General features: G+C 36.3%; 4 protein-coding genes across 5 annotated transcripts; 2 read left to right on the forward strand and 2 right to left on the reverse strand.

The window, feature by feature from the left end:
- Positions 1-278: 278 nt before the first annotated feature.
- On the forward strand, positions 279-3,201 carry LOC145057863 (uncharacterized). Its single transcript, XM_079005774.1, has 6 exons — positions 279-761; positions 1,491-1,682; positions 1,761-2,000; positions 2,068-2,285; positions 2,366-2,620; positions 2,690-3,201. Exons 1-6 carry the CDS (start codon positions 416-418, stop codon positions 2,975-2,977), a joined length of 1,539 nt encoding a protein of 512 aa, XP_078861900.1. The 5' UTR covers positions 279-415; the 3' UTR covers positions 2,978-3,201.
- Positions 3,202-4,395: 1,194 nt separating this feature from the next.
- On the forward strand, positions 4,396-10,617 carry RNL (RNAligase). 2 transcript variants are annotated; one of them, XM_079005728.1, is made up of 23 exons: positions 4,396-4,668; positions 4,902-5,423; positions 5,510-5,560; positions 5,658-5,740; positions 5,873-5,972; positions 6,124-6,326; positions 6,419-6,525; positions 6,686-6,811; positions 6,900-6,964; positions 7,036-7,200; positions 7,278-7,646; positions 7,725-7,804; positions 7,883-7,948; positions 8,030-8,421; positions 8,489-8,586; positions 8,659-8,719; positions 8,791-8,867; positions 8,939-9,010; positions 9,113-9,189; positions 9,262-9,342; positions 9,423-9,525; positions 9,615-9,777; positions 10,052-10,188. In XM_079005728.1, the coding sequence occupies exons 1-23, from the start codon at positions 4,510-4,512 to the stop codon at positions 10,057-10,059; spliced, it is 3,228 nt and encodes a 1,075-aa protein (XP_078861854.1). In that variant the 5' UTR covers positions 4,396-4,509; the 3' UTR covers positions 10,060-10,188. The 2 variants fall into 2 exon arrangements, with proteins under 2 accessions (XP_078861854.1, XP_078861853.1); XM_079005727.1 differs by having other exon boundaries at positions 4,400-4,668; positions 9,615-9,773; positions 10,052-10,617.
- Positions 10,618-11,861: 1,244 nt separating this feature from the next.
- AAK6 (P-loop containing nucleoside triphosphate hydrolases superfamily protein) lies at positions 11,862-12,973 on the reverse strand. Its single transcript, XM_079005713.1, has 3 exons — positions 12,718-12,973; positions 12,305-12,450; positions 11,862-12,210 (listed from the first exon to the last, which is right to left on the reverse strand). The coding sequence occupies exons 1-3, from the start codon at positions 12,898-12,900 to the stop codon at positions 12,024-12,026; spliced, it is 516 nt and encodes a 171-aa protein (XP_078861839.1). The 5' UTR covers positions 12,901-12,973; the 3' UTR covers positions 11,862-12,023.
- Positions 12,974-13,843: 870 nt separating this feature from the next.
- On the reverse strand, positions 13,844-16,188 carry LOC145057810 (translocation protein SEC62-like). The gene is made up of 5 exons (XM_079005712.1): positions 16,019-16,188; positions 14,939-15,253; positions 14,599-14,800; positions 14,261-14,489; positions 13,844-14,178 (listed from the first exon to the last, which is right to left on the reverse strand). Exons 1-5 carry the CDS (start codon positions 16,100-16,102, stop codon positions 13,953-13,955), a joined length of 1,056 nt encoding a protein of 351 aa, XP_078861838.1. The 5' UTR covers positions 16,103-16,188; the 3' UTR covers positions 13,844-13,952.
- Between the last annotated feature and the right edge of the window lie 4,286 nt (positions 16,189-20,474).

Here is a 20,474-nt window from a genome sequence, read left to right on the forward strand (position 1 = left end):
TGTATTTATACGGTGATATACAGTATTGAGTATTGTCCGGTCATTAAACCGGCAAAATCAGGTAACAGCCGTTACCTTTTTCCAGCAAACCCTTGGGCCCCATATAAAACCAACCACCGCTGTCATCAGCTACCGTCCCACTATCCCCCATTTTACTAACGTGGCGGAATATCCGCCGTTGATATTCATGTTCCCCTAGATCCTAATCATTCATCATTCCAACCTTCTAACCATAGTTACAGAATTTCCCCTTTTAGTTTCTTTAATCTCACACTTTGGCCCCTTTCACACTCCCTCTTTCAGCCAAACCAGCCGCTCATGCAACCACCGCAAAGTCCCACATCTATTAATTCCACACAGACAATTATGAGCAAAACATCACGGGATTAAAGTGGCTGTGGATCACGATTGATCTATGGATGAAGTCAACGGCGTGGTGCCTCCGTACGCCGCCGGTGTCGGTGTCGGCGTCGGATTCGGAGGCAATTTTCGGAAAGTATCAAGGGAGGAGGATTGGAGATTTCACGCGACGGAGTTCGCGAAGGGAGTAGCGGAATTGAGTGTTGAATTTGGGAAAGGATGTAGGGATGTAGTGAGGCAGAGTATATTGAGAGATGATTCGTTCGTTGTGAGACATTTCAGAGGTCCGTGCAAGGCCGCTTGTACGAAATTGAAGTTTTTAAACGAGTATCTGCCTGAAGATCGCGATCCGATGCACTCGTGGAGTGTGGTTTCCGTCGTTTTCGCCGTCGTTATTGCAGGTAATATCGGTTTCGTTTTGTAAGCGATTTTGCGTGGGTTTTTCCGGAAATTGGAAGGGAAAACTACACTATATTCGATTATCTTATCCAGTCTTCTGATTTCTGATTTTATTTCTCTCATTTCTGGTAGAATTCATCAATTGTAAATCAATCGATCTGGATGTGGAACTTTTTTCTAGGGATGATTAATAATTGACTTTTTCCTCTGCTGGTTTCTTTGTCTTCTCTATTTTGGGTTAGGAAAAAGAGGCAATCCAAAAGAATCACCTAATTTGATTCAGTATATTCATTTACAACAGAATAAACTCAATTTTCCTTGTTATCCATTGATCACTATAATCGAGCATCATAATCGTTAGTATCGCAAATTACTTCTTCTGTATGGTTGACGTACTAAAGAAGCTCATATGATCAACATTTCTACATATAAATAGGGTTGAAGAGATGAATTTTCGTTAGTTATTTTCTAGCTTAATCTGCTTTTTCACTAACTGCGTTATGAAAGATCATCTTCCCCTTCATATACTTGACCTTGATTTTAATGTCACATTTGAACATGTTAACTTCAGTTTTCAAATTGCTTAAAAGGTTTCGGAATGTCAATAACTGATGGGATGTTAAACTAATGAAGCTTTGCAATTTCCAATCTTTAAAAACCGATCACTTCAAATTGCAAATGAAAAAAGAATCCCATTACACTTCTGACTGACAACAATCAACTTCATGCAGTTCTAATTGTAACCTCTGAAAGCGATACAACCACCCAACTTATACAAAAATTACACATATACCCTCCAAATGCAACCCGTATACTATTACCAGATGGGCGACACTTGGCTTACCATGAACAAGGTGTTTCATTTGACTCCTCTCGATTTACCCTCATTGCACCTCATTCTTTCCTCTCATCAAGACTTGCAGGTAAAAACATGATACAAAAAGACAACTTTGTGGAATTTGAATTCATTACATGTTTCAATATTTTCTTTCTTTCAACAGGAATACCTGGAATCAAGGGTTCACTACTACAAGAATTTGGTGTTCGATTGATAACATATGATCTTCCTGGATTTGGGGAAAGTGATCCTCACCCACAAAGGAACCTTGAATCATCAGCAATGGACATGTTATATCTATCATATGCTGTTCATATAACAGACAAGTTTTGGGTAGTTGGATACTCATGTGGAAGCATACATACATGGGCTGCACTCAAGTACATTCCCGATAGAATTGCAGGTATTTCACCATTTTCTAAATCAAATACTTTTTTTTTTAATCTGATTATCTTGAACTCAAAATACAGGTGCTTTCATGGTAGCACCATTGGTGAATCCATATGAAGCAGGCATGAATAAGGTTGAGACACGTAGGACATGGGACAAGTGGACAACAAAACGGAAATTTATGTACTTTTTAGCACGGAAGTTTCCGGTAGCTCTCCCGTATTTCTACAAACGCAGCTTTTTGTCAGGAAATCTTGATCGAATAGACAAGTGGCTCTCAATGTCACTTGGAACAAGGGTAATTAGTAATCAATCTTATTATATAACCTCGATCAATAGATAAAAAAATTCTAATTGTGCTGAGTTGGCACTTTTCAGGACAAGGGTATTATAGAAGAAGTGAAATATCAAGAGTTTTGGAAGCGGGATTTAGGGGAGTCAGTCAGACAGGGTAATGTAAAGCCATTTGTAGAGGAAGCAGTGTTGCAAGTATCAAATTGGGGTTTTAGCATAAGGGATCTCAATGTTCAGAAAAAACACCAAGGGAAAGGCATACTTTTTTGGCTTAAGTCTTTATACAAAAGACCACAACAAGAGTTGACCGGCTTCCTTGGCCCAATACATATCTGGCAGGTCAGTACACACCAAACCTGTACTGTATTGTTCTGTTCTGTACTGTTCTGATCTGTTTTTTGTTTACAGGGGATGGAAGATAGGGTGGTGCCACCATCAATGAGCGAGTATGTGCATAGGATTCTACCGGGAGCAATGGTGCATAAGCTTCTTTACGAGGGTCATTTCACCTATTTTTATTTTTGTGAAGAATGTCATAGACAGATGTTGACCACAGTATTTGGGAACCCTCAAGGTCCATTGACTGTTGAAGTTGATTTGATTCCTCCTGTGAAGGATAAGGATGATGTTGATGAAAAAAATGAAGAGATGGAAGAAGAGGTTGAAGTTAGTTATTCAGATGTTACTTTTATTTAGTTCTATGATTAATATGCAAATTTTAGATGCATACACAACAAGAGGTGATTTCATATATAGCTGGTGAAATGAAAATAACACTTTGTAGGCTGGACAGAGATTAGCAAAATCCACGAGCCAAGCAAGATAATTTGATGGATATACAAATTACAAAATAAAGGATAGATTTGTAATTCCAGTTCGTTTATCTTAATTTTTTAATCATATTATCCCAAACTCCAAAATATAGTGTGTTAACTGTTTATGAAAATATATACTTTTTTTGGGGAAAAAGATTCGGGTCAACCAGACAATGTATGTATCCAATGGCTCAAATGTATTTATAATTAATCGTTTTGTCATAACATATTAGATTATTCCCTAATTTTAATGCATAGTTTTTGTAATCACATTTTAATAATTTAATTATTTATAAGAATTTTTAAAAAACCAACAAAATGTATGTGGTCAAACTTGGTATAGAGGTGAGCTTGATTCCTAAACCGAACCATACCAGAACAGAATTTATGGATATGGAGGAACAGAGGAACGAACCAAATTACATCTTCGGTTCCCAATCACTCCAGTTCCGGTTCGGCTAGGTTCAAGGAGAATTTTGCTCATTCCTGGTTGCAGAGTTGTTTCAAATATATTTTGGGCTCATGGCGAAAGATGAAAAAAGACTCTTAAAATACATAAATGTCTTTAATTTTTTATAATTGTTCAATAATTGAAAGGAAATTATTTATACTAACTTTTAAATATTACATTTTCGATTACAAAAATACATATATATTTAAAAAAAGATATACTTCTAGCTTTTTGAGATGCAAACTTATTAATGATATTCTCAAGATTGATCTTTTCTAACATATCATTAACAATGTCCATAAAATTTTTGGGCATCTTTAAAAGATAAGCAATAGACGGTCACCCTATTACCCACCCTTTGGAACATGTCTCCCTAGTTGTGAGGGTCCGAAACCTTACCAAAGTGAAGCAATTTGAAATGGTGCAATGTTGGGGGGTTAAATTGGTGACTTCACATTACAAATGTTACATGTAAGTCGTGAAACTCATGCATCCTATGATCTAAAGCATGGATTCAATGAATCTTTAAAAAAGAAAATCTCCCCACATTACAGATGTAAATTCACATCCATCCCACAAAAGAAAAATAAATGTTGCCTTACGACTTTTTATATTATTATTATTTTTTGTAGTTTGCCATGATCATTTACCATATGTATAACGGCTATCATCAAGTGAGTAAATTACATCATTTAAATTGCAACGTACTTTTATAAAAAGCATATGACTTTTGACTAAATGTTAATCATACATAAATTTATTAATTTCAAGTCCTAAATATTTACAGAAGAAGAAAAAAAAAGTAGAGTTAGGTTTAAAAACTTCAATAAAAAAAACAGAAAATGTGTGATTTCGGGGGTTATGAACACACAAGCTCATAAACCCCTCTCAATCCGCCATCTGTTGACCAAAAACTAGCAACGAGCTCGCCACTCGCCACCTCTATTCCGATTTCTACGTGAATGTCGGTATTCGTATCCCACTCTGCAATAACTTCTACTCGCACTCTCTGTTCTTCTTCGAGGAGTTTCAGTTTCGTTCGCTTTCTCTCTATCCATTTCGTTCATCGTCCTCGCTTTATCATCGCTTCTAACATCTCGGATTTCATGCCGCGTAACCAGGTATTTCGTCAATAACACCTCTGTTTACTTAACTTTTAGATAGTAATTGATTTTGTTTTATTCGGGGGTGGGCAAGGGTTTATGATAAAATTTATTGGGCTTTAATCGATTAATCAGATATGAGAAGTGTGTTTCATATTGTTTTTACTCGATGATCGGGCTGTTGTCTGTACAGTGTGATGTAAATTGGCTTCCATCGCTACTACTAATTGGCTAAGTTTGATTATGTCCAGAAAAGAGGAGGTCGACCAGACCAAAGGTGGATTCAGAAGCCAAGCAGTAGCAAAACGGATGAAACGTTTGATGCTGCAGAAGTTAAGTCTGCAGCTTCTACTGAGGCTATCACAAATGGAGTTAATAGGCTTGCTATTGCTGAAAACAGTGCACGATCCTCTGTTCCTGTGCCACAATTTGGGAGTATCACCATCACCGTGGATGATGTAGCAGTAGCACCTCCTCATGGTCAAAGCAATGGACAGTCGTCCCATGTTTCAGTTGGATGTTCTCCAGTAATAAATGCCAACTCTTTACATGGTAAAAAATATGTCTACCAACCAAAGTCTTATGGGACAGTTTCTGGTGATGCCGCAAAAGAAACTACCAGACAGGAAGCTGCAGCTCAAACTGCTGCTTTGAGCCGTTTGTTTAAAAAGGATTTGTTGGAGAATTTTAATGTAGATAACTCGACTTACTCCAGTGCCAAAATCAGAGCAACATTCTATCCCAAATTTGAAAATGAGAAGTCTGATCAAGAGGTAAAGAAATTCCCTTGTTCATTTCATTGTAGTTATGATGTTTGGGGGTCTATAAACATTACCTATTTGTATTTCTTTGATTCCAGGTTAGGATAAGGATGATTGAAATGGTCTCAAAAGGCCTAGCTACAGTGGAGGTATGCTGTCCCTGTAATCTCTGATGCTCCTTTATCATACTTTTATGGTTGATAATGCTCATTGGTATCTTCTGATTGACTTCCATGGTGTTATTAGGTTTCACTCAAACACTCTGGATCTCTTTTTATGTATGCTGGCCATGAGGGTGGAGCGTATGCAAAGAACAGCTTTGGGAATGTGTATGTTGAGAGCCCCTTTCTTTCTTTCTTTCTTGTTTTTCTACTAAATGCATCTTCAATCCAGTTATCAAACTCTTTGCTTAAATTGGCCATTTTGGTTTTCTCTTATTAAACTTTTTGTATGTCATGTAGTTATACTGCAGTTGGAGTTTTTGTTCTTGGAAGAATATTTCGCAAGGCATGGGGGACAGAAGCCAGCAAAAAGCAAGCAGAATTCAATGAATTCCTTGAGGTAATTATGATGTTAACATTCTGATGATAATCATTGATATAATAGATACTACGAAAATTGTTTGTTTAGTTTCTTCTTGAATATGAGGTAAATTAAAGATAACTCTTTGTTATTCCTTCATATCCCTAATGTCTTCCCATTATACCCTTAGCGAGAACACATGAGCATATCAATGGAGTTAGTGACTGCTGTTCTAGGAGACCATGGACAGAGACCTCGTGAAGATTATGTTGTTGTGACAGCTGTCACTGAATTGGGCAATGGGAAGCCAAAGTTCTACTCCACTCCAGAGATTATTGCATTTTGCAGAAAATGGCGTTTACCTACAAATCATATTTGGTTGTTTTCCACAAGGTGATCTTCTCAAATACTCCCTCCATTTCATATTAAATTGGTGGATCTTAATAAAAATCAATAACTGAAACATGTTTATTTGTTTCTTCAAGGCACTCTGTAACATCATTTTTTGCTTCTTACGATGCTCTATGTGAGGAAGGCACAGCTACATCTGTATGTAAAGCTCTTGATGAGGTGGCAGATATCTCTGTGCCAGGTGTGCAACCATTTATTTCCATCAACCACATAAATTAACTGCTGAATTAAGAAAAGAACATGGATAGATAGATGGAAACACTAATGTATCTAGACAATAAGTATGACTATATACAATATAGAATCCTAAAACATATACAAACAATGTTGAATGATTACAGGATCAATAGACCACATAAAGGTTCAGGGTGAGATTTTGGAGGGTCTTGTTGCACGTATTGTAAGCCATGAAAGCACAAAACAAATGGAGCTTGTTTTACAAGATTACCCTTCACCCATAGAGGAAGGTTTGCTACCCTTTTCACCTAATTTCATGTATATATATATTTTGTTTTCCATACATTATCATTTATTTTTCTTTTGCTTATGTGGCAGTTGATCAAGATCTGGGACCAGGTCTCCGGGAAATATGTGCTGCAAATAGATCTGATGAGAAACAAGTAATCTTTAATCTTTTAATCTCTTTTTAATACTTTGTAGAGACTTTTAATAATCTTGATATACAATGCAGCAAATAAAGGCACTTCTTGAAAATGTTGGGAAATCATTTTGTCCAAATTATGTGGATTGGTTTGGATTTGAAGCTGCTGATATACCTCCAAGAAATGCTGATAAATCAGTTGTTTCCAAATTTCTACAAACAAATCCTTCTGATCATACTACCTTTAAATTAAAGGTAATCCAAACTCTTTTATCAAGTTTCAGTATAAATAACACACAAACAGTTTTTTAATTACATGATTTTTTTTTCAGGAAATGGTCAGATTGATGAAAGAAAAACGTTTTCCTGCTGCTTTCAAGTGTTACTATAATTTCCACAAAATTAATTCAATGTCTAGTGATAATCTTCATTATAAAATGGTGATCCATGTGCATAGTGATTCAACCTTCAGGAGATACCAAAAAGAGATGAGATTCAAGCCAGATTTATGGCCACTATATCGAGGTTTTTTTGTTGAAATTAATCTGTTCAAGGCAAGTAAAGAGAAATCCGCAGAGATTTCCAAAAATACCCCTGACATTGGAAAAAATTACAAAGATGGCGATGAAACGTCTACAAAAAACAGTTTAGCAGATGAAGATGCAAATCTAATGATCAAGCTGAAATTTCTTACATATAAGGTATTATATATATTATCCCCTAGTCATGTGGTTGAAATTACTTTTATACCCTTCTGACATAATTCTGTTATGAAACAGCTGCGAACTTTCTTGATTCGCAACGGGCTGTCGATTCTTTTCAAAGAAGGTCCAGCTGCCTATAAAACCTACTACCTCAGGTAACCTTCACACACAAGGGCATTTATGTCATTTTTTGATATCATTTTGTCATAATCAGACCAAATTGCATGATGTAGGCAAATGAAGATATGGAATACATCAGCAGGAAAGCAGAGACAACTCAGTAAGATGTTGGATGAATGGTAATGAAGGAAGAAGGATTTAGAATTTTTAAAATTTCTTTTTTTATAAGAAAAGAAATTATAAATTATATACACTTTCAGGGCAGTGTACATAAGAAGGAAATACGGGAACAAACAGCTGTCATCATCAATCTACTTGAGTGAAGCTGAGCCTTTTCTTGAACAATATGCAAAAAGGAGTGAAGAAAATCAAGCTTTGATAGGGTGTGCTGGAGATTTAGTAAGAACTGAAGGTTTTTTGGCCATTGTTGATGGAGGTAGAGATGCAGAAGAAGGTGATTTGGAGAGTGAGAAGGTTCTAGAAGCTTCTAGTCCAAAACCAGATGCTGTACATAAAAAGGAAGGTCTTATAATATTCTTTCCTGGAATACCTGGTTGTGCTAAATCTGCACTCTGTAAGGAAATTTTAAGTGGCTCAGAAAGTCTTGAAGATGATCGACCTATTCATAGTCTCATGGGTGACCTTATAAAAGGTATAATAATAATATTATAATATTATGATAATATTATAATGAGATATTTATATAAAAATCTGAATAGGGAAATATTGGCAAAGAGTTGCGGATGAGAGACGAAAGAAACCTTATTCTATTCTCCTTGCTGACAAAAATGCCCCTAATGAAGAAGTATGGAGGCAGGTAACTTTTTCTCTTCTTTCCAAGATTTACAAATAAGCCCTTGGAGTTATACTTGGTTGTCATTTTTTCCAGATTGAGAACATGTGTCGTACCACTAAAGCATCTGCTGTACCAATTATTCCAGATTCTGAAGGTTCTTATTTTATTATTTATTATATATAAATGGATATAAATTTGATTTATTGTTACTTAAATTTTTTGTAGGAAGTGAATCAAATCCATTTTCTCTTGATGCATTAGCAGTTTTCATATATCGTGTAGTCAACCGAGTCAATCACCCTGTAAGTTTCTTCTCTTATATCTTTGGTGTCTAAATTCTTGATTTTTATGATTTTATATTTTTAATTAATAGGGAAATCTTGATAAATCGTCTCCAAATGCTGGATACGTGTTGCTAATGTTCTATCACCTATATGATGGAAAGGTATGATAACATTAACACCTCAAAAAAGCCCTATCATGCTTTATTTTCTCACCAAAAAAAAAACAGTTATTTTTTAATCATATTATTTTTCACATATTCCAGAGTCGTAGAGAATTTGAAAGTGAACTTGTAGAGCGTTTTGGATCCCTTGTAAAGATGCCTCTCTTGAAATCTGAAAGGTAATGTAAATACTAATTTTCTAATGTTTAGGTGACTTATATTTTATATTTTTATTTTTTTGGCGTGTAAAGGGGCCCACTACCTGATTCAGTGAAGACAATATTGGAAGAGGGAATTAATCTATACAGGCTGCATACTAATAGGCACGGGAGGTTGGTTCTTTTCCTCTCAAATACTTTAATTCTTAATTGGTGTAACTTTATTATTATTATTATTGTTTTTTAATTTGTAGATTAGAGTCGACTAAAGGAACATACATAAGGGAGTGGGTTACATGGGAAAAGCAACTTCGTGAGGTTTTATTTCAAAATGCTGAGTATTTGACATCTATTCAGGTAACATCTTTTTTTATTATTAAAAGACCAAATTACTCTCATCATTTTTGTATACATGGAAATAAATCAAAAGAAGTTCTATTTTACAGGTTCCATTTGAATTTGCTGTTAATCATGTGAAAGAAGAGCTGAAAAAAATCACAAAAGGAGAATACGAAACACCAACAAGCGAAAAAAGGAAATTTGGAACCATAGTTTTTGCTGCCATTGATGTTCCTGTTGCAGACGTTCATAACCTCCTTTCAAATGTGAGTAAGTACAACAAGGGTTAAACACATAACTTTAGAAAATGGAGGGGGTGAAACTGACATTTTAGGAAGTTCAAATCTAAATGGGTCGAAGTCATATTTTACAAAGTATAGGGGTGGAAAGTGTCAGTAGAGAGTTATGGGGGTGAAAATGATATTTTTAAAAAAATAGAGGGGTGGTGGAAAATGTCATTTCTGAAAGTTGAGAGGAGGGTTTGATGTTGCTTTTTGGTATATAGTATAATTGTGTAACTTATTTATTATGTGAATAACAACAGATAGCTGAGAAGGAGCCAAAAGTGAAAGCATTTTTGGAGAAGAAGGACATGGAAGAGAAGCTAAAGAAGGCACACATAACCCTGGCCCACAAAAGAAGCCACGGTGTAACCGCGGTTGCAAACTATGGTCAGTTTGTGAACCAAAAGGTCCCTGTGGATGTGAATGCGGTTTTCTTTTCAGATAAATTAGCAGCATTGGAAGTCAACCCTGGGTCAATTGATGGTCAAAAGATTAACTGTAAAAACGAGTGGCCTCATTTGACTTTATGGACAGCTGAAGGCATTCAGCCCAAAGAAGCCAATAATTTGCCTCAGTTGTTTTTGGAGGGAAAAGCTACTCGTGTTGAGATCAACCCACCTTTTAGTATCATTGGGGTTTTGCAATTCCATTGATTTGAGGTTTTTCTTCAAATTCACAATTTTGTTCGGTGGTTTGAGAGATGAAAGTTGAGTTGTTTAGGGTTTATGTAGATGGTTTTTACCATAACAGATTATACAAATAGACACGTGATCGAATAATGTAATGTAACGCTAGTGACTAGTTTATTTTATCAAGGTTTTAATGATTTAGTTTTCCATCACCAATTATCAATTATCAAATATAACATACGTCATTGTGTAAAATCATGTTTTAAGAAGTCATGTTTGTATATGGCAAAATTATAGAAATGGTCATTGTGTAAAATCATATGTTGTTGTCTATATGTTTGACAAACTTACAGAAATGGTTCTTGCAAGTTTATCTGATGTTCCCTATTTGTGAGAAAATTAATGGTCCCGTGTTAAATTATCTTATGGTCCTATGTTTGAGAAAATTGTAGATATGGCTTCTGTATAAAAATTATGTTTTATCTAATTGTCCCCATGTTTGAGAAAATTACGGAAATGGTCTTTGCAAAATTATTTTATGATCATTATGTTGTTTGAAAAAATTACGGTAATGGTCCTTATATATGATAAAATTACAGAAATGGCCCCTATGTTGTTTGAAAAAATTATTTAATGGTCCTTTTATATGATAAAATTACAGAAATGGCCCCTATGTAACAGCAAAATTACAGAAATAGTTCATGTGTAATAAAAATAATTACATAAATGATCTCTATCTAAGACAAAATTACATTAATGGTCCTGATGTAATTATGAGATTAGATAAATTGTCATTTGGTAAGAGAACGTTACATAAATGGTGTCGAAAATATAAGATTAATAAACACGTCGCAACGTGCGAGCATCTCCATTAATGTATAGTTATTTGTCGAGGATACTTGGAATTTCCTCAAACAAATCTACTTCCCATGTTTTTTTATACATTCGAAAATTAAGGACAACATTGCATTGATCAATGTATAAGAAACATAGGTCTATGATTAGGGTTGTGATTTAGTGATAAAAACTTGATTTATAGAACTGAAAAGGTAGCTAACAAGGAAACAAGTTGAACTTATATACCCTAACATAACTTTCTAACTTCCAGGGTCTTCGAAATCGTCTCTCATTGTACACTATCATACATATTTTCCAAGTCGATAAACACCATATGGAAATCCTCGTTTTTCTCTTTTTCCCCATAAGATGTCTAGCATTTGTCAACCTATCTCGCATGAAGTTGAATTAATTTAATACATTTTATGTAATTATTCATTTTAAACCAAACATATTTTAGTTAGGTGCTTAATCCAAATCCAAATCAAATCGTAGGTTTTTTCATATCTAGTTACAAAGAACATCCGTGGCGTAACAAATTTTCCACATAATTTTGTCTTAGAAGGCTAGAAAAATGTCGTTTTGTAAATTGCACTGTGAGATATTGATTTAAATAGATTTCCAAGCCTCTTCTATTCTTTTTGACCTAAAGAGGAACAATAACCATTACACCATGTAAAACCATCTTTCGGGAATCATAAGTCATTAAAATCCATGGAACATGAGATACTTTTTTCTTACATAAGAAAATTTTACACCATTCGGGTCAATTCGTGGAGCTCCAGGTTCTAACCCACTCGGTTATGGTGGCTACATTCCTGTTCATGTCATCAACTGAATCACTTTTCATTGCCACAACAATCTCCTCTTTGTAACTATCTTTAGCTTCCTCCAACAAAACTTGAAAGATTTCACATTCAATGTTGTTTGTAAGCTTTGCACCACTATAACCCCTACATAACCCCCCACAAATTCATCATCTATGATATATGTAACAATCAAATACTATAACTCAAAAAGAATTGAAGAAAGAGGAGCAAAACACACCTTTTGGTCAAACGATCGTAAAGAATTGAGTTTTCCGTTTGGAGCACCACCACACGGTCAAACCACCGTTCAGGAAAGAAGTCACAACCATGGTGGTCAACGATGTTCCCTCCACCTTCCATTATCTCCTCAAGTTCATCACAAACCTGCAGACAGTTTAATTATCAGGTACATAAACTAAACCTTCAATCTCTAAACCAATTACTCTTTGCAAATTCATTCACAGAAACTGATGATTTTTACTCAATCAATCGTTATACAACTTTGATAACAACTCCTTAAAATCTCATACTAGCACGATTACAATCGCAATTTTATCAAATCGTGAAAGCAAATCATTAGTAGCAAACGGAATTAGCTCTTGTGTGTGAAATTGGGAAATAGATCGTTATGATAGAGAATAAAGGTATTACGAGATCTTCATTGACGATGTAGCATTCGAGTTGATCGTCCCAACCATCGTGCAACTTCTTATCCTTAACAAGGTCGCCGATGTTGATATGGCGTAGACTAGTTGCCTCGGCCAGCGCCGCCGACGTCGTAGTCTTCCCTGTCCCCGGTGTACCGGTGACTAGTATGTTTGGCTTACTCCTCATCGCCGCCGGCTGTCTTTTAAGTTTTAAGGTTTAAGTGTTTAACACAATTTCAGAGACGATGTTTGTGGGCGGCGTGGCGTTTTCTTTTTAGTTTTGCTAGTGAAAGAACAAAAAACTTTCACTTAGACCCCTCGTTTATGTGTAATGCTCAAAGAACTCCTCATATTTTCACAAATCTGACACAACTTCTGAAAAACGGCATGTGTCCACTTTCATCATACATCCTAAATGCGAAATAAACATCAAAAGCATAAACAATCAATAAAAGTGAAAGTAAATAGTTGTCAGGGTAAGCAGCTAAATACCTCATAGATATACGAACCACGAAACTTTGAAATTGCAACGTAGATAGTTCATTTTACTTGTGTTGATATGTAGCCTCTTTCCTTCCAAAGTGCCTTTTTGGTATCCAATCTTAGCATTCAACTCAATCCTAATCTCTTCCACCACAACATACAATGTTGTAGACAATTTATACACCATTCACATTTCTTTTTGGAATAGATAAAAAAAGTTTGACATTCCATTTTGATTGCAATCTCAAATTGAGGTGTCAAATGATTACTAAGATATACATAAATAGATTGACGTTGTTACTTTGTTTAAAAAAAAACACAATCCTGGTTTATTAAAAAAAAAGGGTAATATAAATTATTATGGTGACAACATTTGTAGTTGTGTAATTGGATTCAACACATTAGCTTTTTAAAATTCAGAAAATAAACAAAAATATCTGCAAATCAAGTAATCAACCAACCCAAACCCGACCCATATCAATAATCAGCCTATACTTGTGATTAGTTTGATAATGAGAAAAGTAGAGTTTGCATGCAAAAGCCTCAAGGCAAAGTGGAAGTGGTGGTAATTTTTGTTGTAAGTAAGTAAGTAACCATTTTGATTTATTCTCAAACTTGAATCACAAATTCTACACTCAAAGCCAATATAAAAAGAGAAAATACATAATAATAATAATAATAATAATAATAATAATAATAATAGTATTCCTTTTTCAAAAAGTTGTAATCTTCTTCTATTGAATGTTTACATTTCTCCTATATATTATCTTTATCATTATCATTATCATCATCATCAAACAGATGATCTTTCTCATCTGTACTTTGATTAACATCATCCACCCTTTCCCCATCTGTAAAATTCCCATTGGTTTCAGTACCATTAACCTCCTCCGACTGCATACTATCCATCATCCCAGACAAAGCCAGCCGTGGGTCCCACTCAAGGACATCATCAATAATATTAGAAACCCGCCTCTGATACCTGTTCAAAAAACAAATGTATAAATAAATAAAGTGTAACTAGAGAAATGAAAACTGATAAAAATGATTAGAATAAATAAAACCTAGCCCTAGCAGCCTCATCAGGTGCATGATGCCTCAAAAGCAGAATGGCTAACACAGCAACAATTGCAAAGAAGAATCTTGCTGTAAGTTTTGGTTTTTCTTCTTCATCTTTTTTGGGCCAAAAACGGAAAAGTTCACGCAGTGTTGCTTCCTCAGCCAGGATGTTTGGGAATATCCAGATCCTCCTCCCCAGTAAAATCCATGATGCCCCAAATATCAACCCCCGAACTACATTCAATTCAATTCAATTCATGAAAATATTATATTTACTTGTTTGTTCTAGGCATTAAAAGTAAAAGTTTCTAAAAAAGATAAGAAGAATAAAGAATATGCTTACCCAAAAGAAGGCAAAGTATAAGGAGGAGTACCCCAGCACAAGAGTAGAGTATAAGCAGCTTTGCCTGGTGGGGATAGACAGGGAATAAGCAGATTGCAAGAGTCAAAACAGGCCAACTTAATGACAAAAGTGTTTGCCATAAAGGTCGCTTGTTTACAAACGTCCATGCAAAAAACGCATCATTATCCGAAAACTCCTGATCCTGTATACTCAACAAAACTCAAACCCAATCAAAATTTTTAACCAGAGCATGTGATTGTGATATATATATATATATATATATATATATATATATATATATATATATATATATATAAGAATTAAGAAGAACAGAACTTACGGGATATATCTCTAGATGAGCTGGCCAAGTTGAGAGTTTTCTCTTGCCAGGGCGTACTGTTTTGACGACACGATCACAACGGACTAAAAGATTCTTGCTGAGAAGGACATTGACAATATCTTCTACTTCTAGATGCCTATCTGATTCTAAGATGTCTTTCAGCTCTGGATGATTTCTCAAAAAGGTAACAAAATCTTTTCCCCTAAAGTACTCAACACGGGTTTCCTGTAACACCGCCCACCGAGAAACCAAGTCTTTATGATCTCTCACTTTCTCAGCAAATAATTGGAAAACATCTTTCTTGTTCGCTTGTTTCTGGATTCATGCCAACATATATACATATATCTCATCAGTTTCTATACTATTATATTACTCCATAAACCACTTTGGTTCAGACTTTAGTGTTGGATCAAAGATAAGAATTTGAAACAGAAATGATACCATGTTCTCCTTAGAAAAAGCTAGAAAAAGATTCCAAATTGATTTCTATCTCTACCAAGTTTATGGATAGTGATGGGATCATCAAGTCTAAAGATCAATGCAACTAGAAGAAATGTCTTCCTTCTGCATCATCCTTTTACCTCAATTGTTATGAGAAAGCATTTTCTGATGCAATATTATGTTGAGAAAAACTGGAACAATTGAATTCACAATAGCTATGATGCAATCAACAACTCATAAGTGAAAACCCAAAGGAAGTGACATGTTGGGGATTTGGTTCATATGCAATAGAAAGTAATTAAACCCCTGAGCAAAACAACCGTTTTAAGTCCCCGTAGTTCCACATAAGAAGCAATTTTTTTAACAATCTGACACGAGATTCTTCGCAAAACGAAAGAATTATAATGTAGCAATTACGAGGAATTACACCTGCACAGCTACACATACTATACAAAGTTCAAAATCATGATCGCAACGTAATGCGTCTCATCAAAAACACATAATGCTGAAGAACCAGCATAGAGTTTTCTCACACAGATCCAGCGAAAGCGGATAAACAGAAATGACAAAAGAACGATGTGAATCGAATTATAGCGTGGGTGTAGGATCAGAAAAAAGGAAAAAGTAGGGGTAAGTTACCCTAGGAGGAGTATCGGTGGCTGCATCTCGGCTGGCAGCGGAGGATCGCCGGGCCCTCTTCTTCTCGGCTCCGGCTTTCTTCATTTTCCGTTTTGCTTGACCTAATTTTTCAGTTTTGGTTCCGTAAATGAACCCAAGAGCGAGAAGAGGAGTAGTCTGCTCTGCAAGGTGTTTTACACGCTGTAACAACGCGTGCCAAGCATGAATTATTTGTGAATAATGTGACCTTCATTTTCATTTTCATTTTTATTTTTATTTTCCTACAACAAAGTTAAATTAATATGTATATAAATTACAAAAAGTATAAAGTATATAATTATAAATATAAAATATAATTTAGTAATATTTTATTTGATGTGTTTTGTTTTGTATTGAAAACCATTTTATTATTTAAACTAAAAGATTAACTTTTTCAAAGGGTATGAGGAATCGTTTTAAATGTATGTTTTTTTATTATTTGATCATCTGTTGGTTATTGATTATATTTGGATAGTCAATTTATGCTATTTGAAAGGCTTTTGATTATCTACTATGGCTTAAATGATTTTGTTTTTTTATGTCGACATGTATGATTTAAAAGATTTTGTTTTTATGTCGACTAGTATGGTTTAAGAGATTTTTTTAAAAAAAAAAATTATTTTATGTGGATCTTTTGGAATAAGAGATTTTCTTACACTAATTTGAGAAATGTCTTCCATTTTAATAAAGTGTAATTTGTGTTCACATCTATTCAATGTATTAAAAATCGGTTTTTTAGTTGAATTGGTATGGTGACTGGTTTTCGGTTCAACCAGTTAAACTGGTTCGACCGTCGGTTCAAATGGTTCTATAATTTTCATATTTCACTACACACTCATAGACACCCACGGGTTTAAATATAAAACATCCATATAAATACAAGTTGTAGATCAATCCATTTTTTTTAACCGGCAAATCTAAACTACTAATAAACTAAGACCTAATTTCAGTGATGTCCATAACGAGACTTGAACTTTCAACTACAAAGAGGAAGATCAATACCAGATACATTAAAAAAACACATAACCATAAGTTTTACATCAATCCACATACATCAAAAATAAAATAAAGTATAATGCAGAAACAAAATATAGTTTTAAATAAATACAAACACATTAAAAAGCTTAATAATAATTACCATGTGTTTTATTCAAAGAAATCTAAACGAATATGAAAAAAATACCAAAGTTTGTTATGCAAAATGATTCATTTCCATGTATTTTTATTTAATTTAACCGGTTCAATCGAGTTTTTGTAAAAATTGGCTCCTTCTCTGGTTTTCGGTTTAGAAATAGATATAAAACCGGTGAAAGTTGAATCGCTCCTCCTTTGGTTCTCGGTCCAACCGGTTCAAACCAGTTTTTAAAACATTGCATCTGTTACCAAAAAATATTTATTAGACACTCAAATATTATAAATACTATAATATGTTATAACTCTTAGACACCACACTTGATGGAAAAAAGGCACATTGTTGATAATTCAAAAACGTAATGAGCAAATGACGTCCAACCTCGCCGGATTGATGTGTGGGGTTTTAAACCTTAGGGGATACCTCTTTCAGTGTTGTATGTGGGGAATTTTTCTTTGGAGATCCATATGGGGGTTGCGTTTGCCCGCTTATGCAGAGCTCGAACTCGGGGTGAACGTTGAAATATTGTGTGTAGGCTTTCGTTAATTCATTTTCCGTTTCCAAAAAAAAGTGTAATATTTAATCAATGATTTTGCAAAAATTTATTAATTTACAAGGATATATGTTTTGTATGATGTAAGTTTATAATCATTAGTTAAAATCAGTGTTGCATAAATCGACCTTGGCGGCCGATTAATCGGTCATTAATCACTCGACGATCTTGAACCGATTACGATTAAAGCTAGACGACCAATTTAATTGGTCTTTGGTCAATAACGGTCAACACCGGTTCTGTAACGACGTAATTTTTCAAAACAATTTTTCATTTTTAAAACATTCATTTACTCATAAAATAGTGTCAAACAAATTGTATCAATGTTATCATTACAAAACATCTCCCAAGAATCTCGAACATAAACTCCACAAGTGTGTGTATGAATCATGTTAGCGCCTTCCCGCGCTCATCACTAGTACCTGAAACACATAACACAACAACTGTAAGCATAAATGCTTAGTGAGTTCCCCAAAATACCACATATAGCACATACGCCACTCGAGGCTATAATACGACCCTCCGGTTGATGTGTCTCAGCGGGACCCTCTAGTCCCGTAGCTCGTTGGACCCTTTGGTTCGGTCATAGCTCGTTGGACCCTCTGGTCCGGTCTATATCATCATACAACATACAAATATCACATAGCACATAATCTCATACATAACACATAAGACCCTATGGTCATCGCATAGTACCACTCTAGGTAACGTATAGTGAGAAGACTCACCTCGATGTCTCGGTAAATATCTGACTCGGAAGAAGTGTGATCTAGCCTCCGCCTAATCACATAAAGTAATACTCTCATAAGTACAACTGCACTCAACCCTAAAAGTCAACAAGGTCAACGGTCAAACTTTGACCCGACTCGGCGAGTGCACTAGGGCGACTCGGCGAGTCTACACGTGTCCATTGACTCTCTTAGACCCTCTCTTGGCACGTCAAGTACTTCCCCTGACTCGACGAGTTCCACCTGGCATGAATCGCGGGGCCACCCCGACTCAACTCGTCGAGTCTGAAGAACAACTCGGCGAGTTCCAACTTGAACTCAGTCCCCCTGACTCTCCCTGACTCACTGAGTTATTCCCCAACTCGGCAAGTCCACTCACAAAGTGATTAACGGGCAACCTTCATACTACTCGCCAAGTCTGTTCTTCGGAATCGGCGAGTTCGTGCCATGCACAAACTCAAAACAACTTCTGAGGTCAGATCTGTTCCATACAATCATAGATCTGGCCTCCCCAAGCATGATAATCACGTAAAGTTCGTACCTTGGCACTCATATAACATCTAAACGGTCCAAAATGGTGATTTAGCCCCAAAAATGGCATTCCTAGCCCAGGGCTCCTAAAAGGACTCATAAAGCTCCAAGGGTTAAGGCCTCTAGACCTCTTTGGGTCCAGATCCAGAACACAAACTCGAGAAGGGACCAAATGCTCTACTTAAACCATCTCTAAAAGGGTTAGAAAACCCTAACACAAAGGATCAACACCAAAACTAAAGAAGGACCGAGAATAATACCTCAATACAGTCTCTAAGAGCTCAAGAACCACCAAAATTGCACCTCCTTCAGCCTCCTCTTGCCTTGAACACTTCCTTCTTGCAAAAACACCCACAAAAGTTCAAGATTTGCCTCTCCTTCCTCACAAACGCTCTAGATCTCTTTAGGGTTTCTCTCTGGGGGTTGGTGGCCGCAAATGACGGCCATAAGTCCCTTTAAATAGGTCTCAAACCCTGGAAATTAGGGTTTCATTAAACAGCGTGGACTCGCCGAGTCCACTCATGAAGTCACCGAGTCCAGCTGTGAACTCGCATATGAATCCGCGACCATACTCGGTGAGTCTAAACGCCAACTCGCCGAGTTCCCCCACAAAACCCAAAAATAAAGGAACAAAATATCATACCTGGGAATCCGGGTGTTACAATTCTCCCCCACTAGAATCAGACTTCTCCCTCGAAGTCTCACTCTGCAAACAACTCCGGATGCTACTCCGGCATCTCACGCTCCGGTTCCCAAGTCAACTCTGGCCCTTTCCGATGTTGCCACTGGACCTGCACCAATGACACTTCCTTGTTCCTCAAAACCTTGATATTCCGATCCCTGATCGCCACCGGTCTTTCAGCATAATTCAGGCTCGCATCCACCTGAATATCTTCTAATGGCACCACTGCTGACTCGTCGGCTATACACTTTCGCAACTGCGACACGTGGAAAGTGTCATGAATCTGACCCAACTCTGCCGACAACTCCAAACGATAGGCCACCCTGCCTACCCTCGCGATCACCCTAAAAGGACCAATATATCGGGGCCCCAACTTGCCCCTCTTCCTGAATCGGGTCACTCCTTTCCAAGGAGAGACCTTTAGGAGCACGAAGTCGCCAACCTGAAACTCGAGCTCGGACCGGCTTCTGTCCGCATAACTCTTTTGAAGACTCTGAGCGGTCAACAACCTCTGTCTGACCTGCTGGATCTGCTCTATCGTCTGAAGCACAATCTCAGTACTACCCATCACACGCTGCCCTACCTCTCCCCAACAAATGGGGGTCCGACACCTCCTCCCATACAACAGCTCAAAGGGCGGCATGCCAATGCTCGAATGATGGCTGTTGTTGTAAGAGAATTCCGCCAAGGGCAAATACGTGTCCCAACTCCCGCTGAAATCCAACACACATGCTCGGAGCATGTCCTCGAGCGTCTGAATCATCCGCTAACTCTGCCCGTCAGTCTGTGGGTGGAATGCGGTACTAAAATGC

The sequence above is a fragment of the Lactuca serriola genome, chromosome 6 (assembly GCF_051521515.1).
Source record: "Lactuca serriola cultivar US96UC23 chromosome 6, Lser_US96UC23_V15, whole genome shotgun sequence".
Classification (NCBI taxonomy): Eukaryota; Viridiplantae; Streptophyta; class Magnoliopsida; order Asterales; family Asteraceae; genus Lactuca; species Lactuca serriola.

Bases quoted from the DNA above. Each gene is read 5' to 3' on its own strand.
- LOC145057863 (XM_079005774.1), top strand. From the start codon at position 416: ATGGATGAAGTCAACGGCGTGGTGCCTCCGTACGCCGCCGGTGTCGGT. The intron at 2,286-2,365 runs GTAATTAGTAAT...GGCACTTTTCAG, and splicing joins CAATGTCACTTGGAACAAGG to GACAAGGGTATTATAGAAGA. The intron at 2,621-2,689 runs GTCAGTACACAC...TTTTGTTTACAG, and splicing joins GCCCAATACATATCTGGCAG to GGGATGGAAGATAGGGTGGT.
- RNL (XM_079005727.1), top strand. From the start codon at position 4,510: ATGTCGGTATTCGTATCCCACTCTGCAATAACTTCTACTCGCACTCTC. The intron at 7,201-7,277 runs GTAATCCAAACT...TTTTTTTTTCAG, and splicing joins ATACTACCTTTAAATTAAAG to GAAATGGTCAGATTGATGAA. The intron at 7,805-7,882 runs GTAACCTTCACA...TGCATGATGTAG, and splicing joins TATAAAACCTACTACCTCAG to GCAAATGAAGATATGGAATA.
- AAK6 (XM_079005713.1), bottom strand. From the start codon at position 12,900: ATGAGGAGTAAGCCAAACATACTAGTCACCGGTACACCGGGGACAGGG. The intron at 12,451-12,717 runs GTAATACCTTTA...AACTGTCTGCAG, and splicing joins ACATCGTCAATGAAGATCTC to GTTTGTGATGAACTTGAGGA. The intron at 12,211-12,304 runs GTGTGTTTTGCT...GGGGTTATGTAG, and splicing joins TACGATCGTTTGACCAAAAG to GGGTTATAGTGGTGCAAAGC.
- LOC145057810 (XM_079005712.1), bottom strand. From the start codon at position 16,102: ATGAAGAAAGCCGGAGCCGAGAAGAAGAGGGCCCGGCGATCCTCCGCT. The intron at 14,801-14,938 runs GTAAGTTCTGTT...TTGAGTATACAG, and splicing joins CTCATCTAGAGATATATCCC to GATCAGGAGTTTTCGGATAA. The intron at 14,179-14,260 runs GTTTTATTTATT...TTTTTTGAACAG, and splicing joins GATGAGGCTGCTAGGGCTAG to GTATCAGAGGCGGGTTTCTA.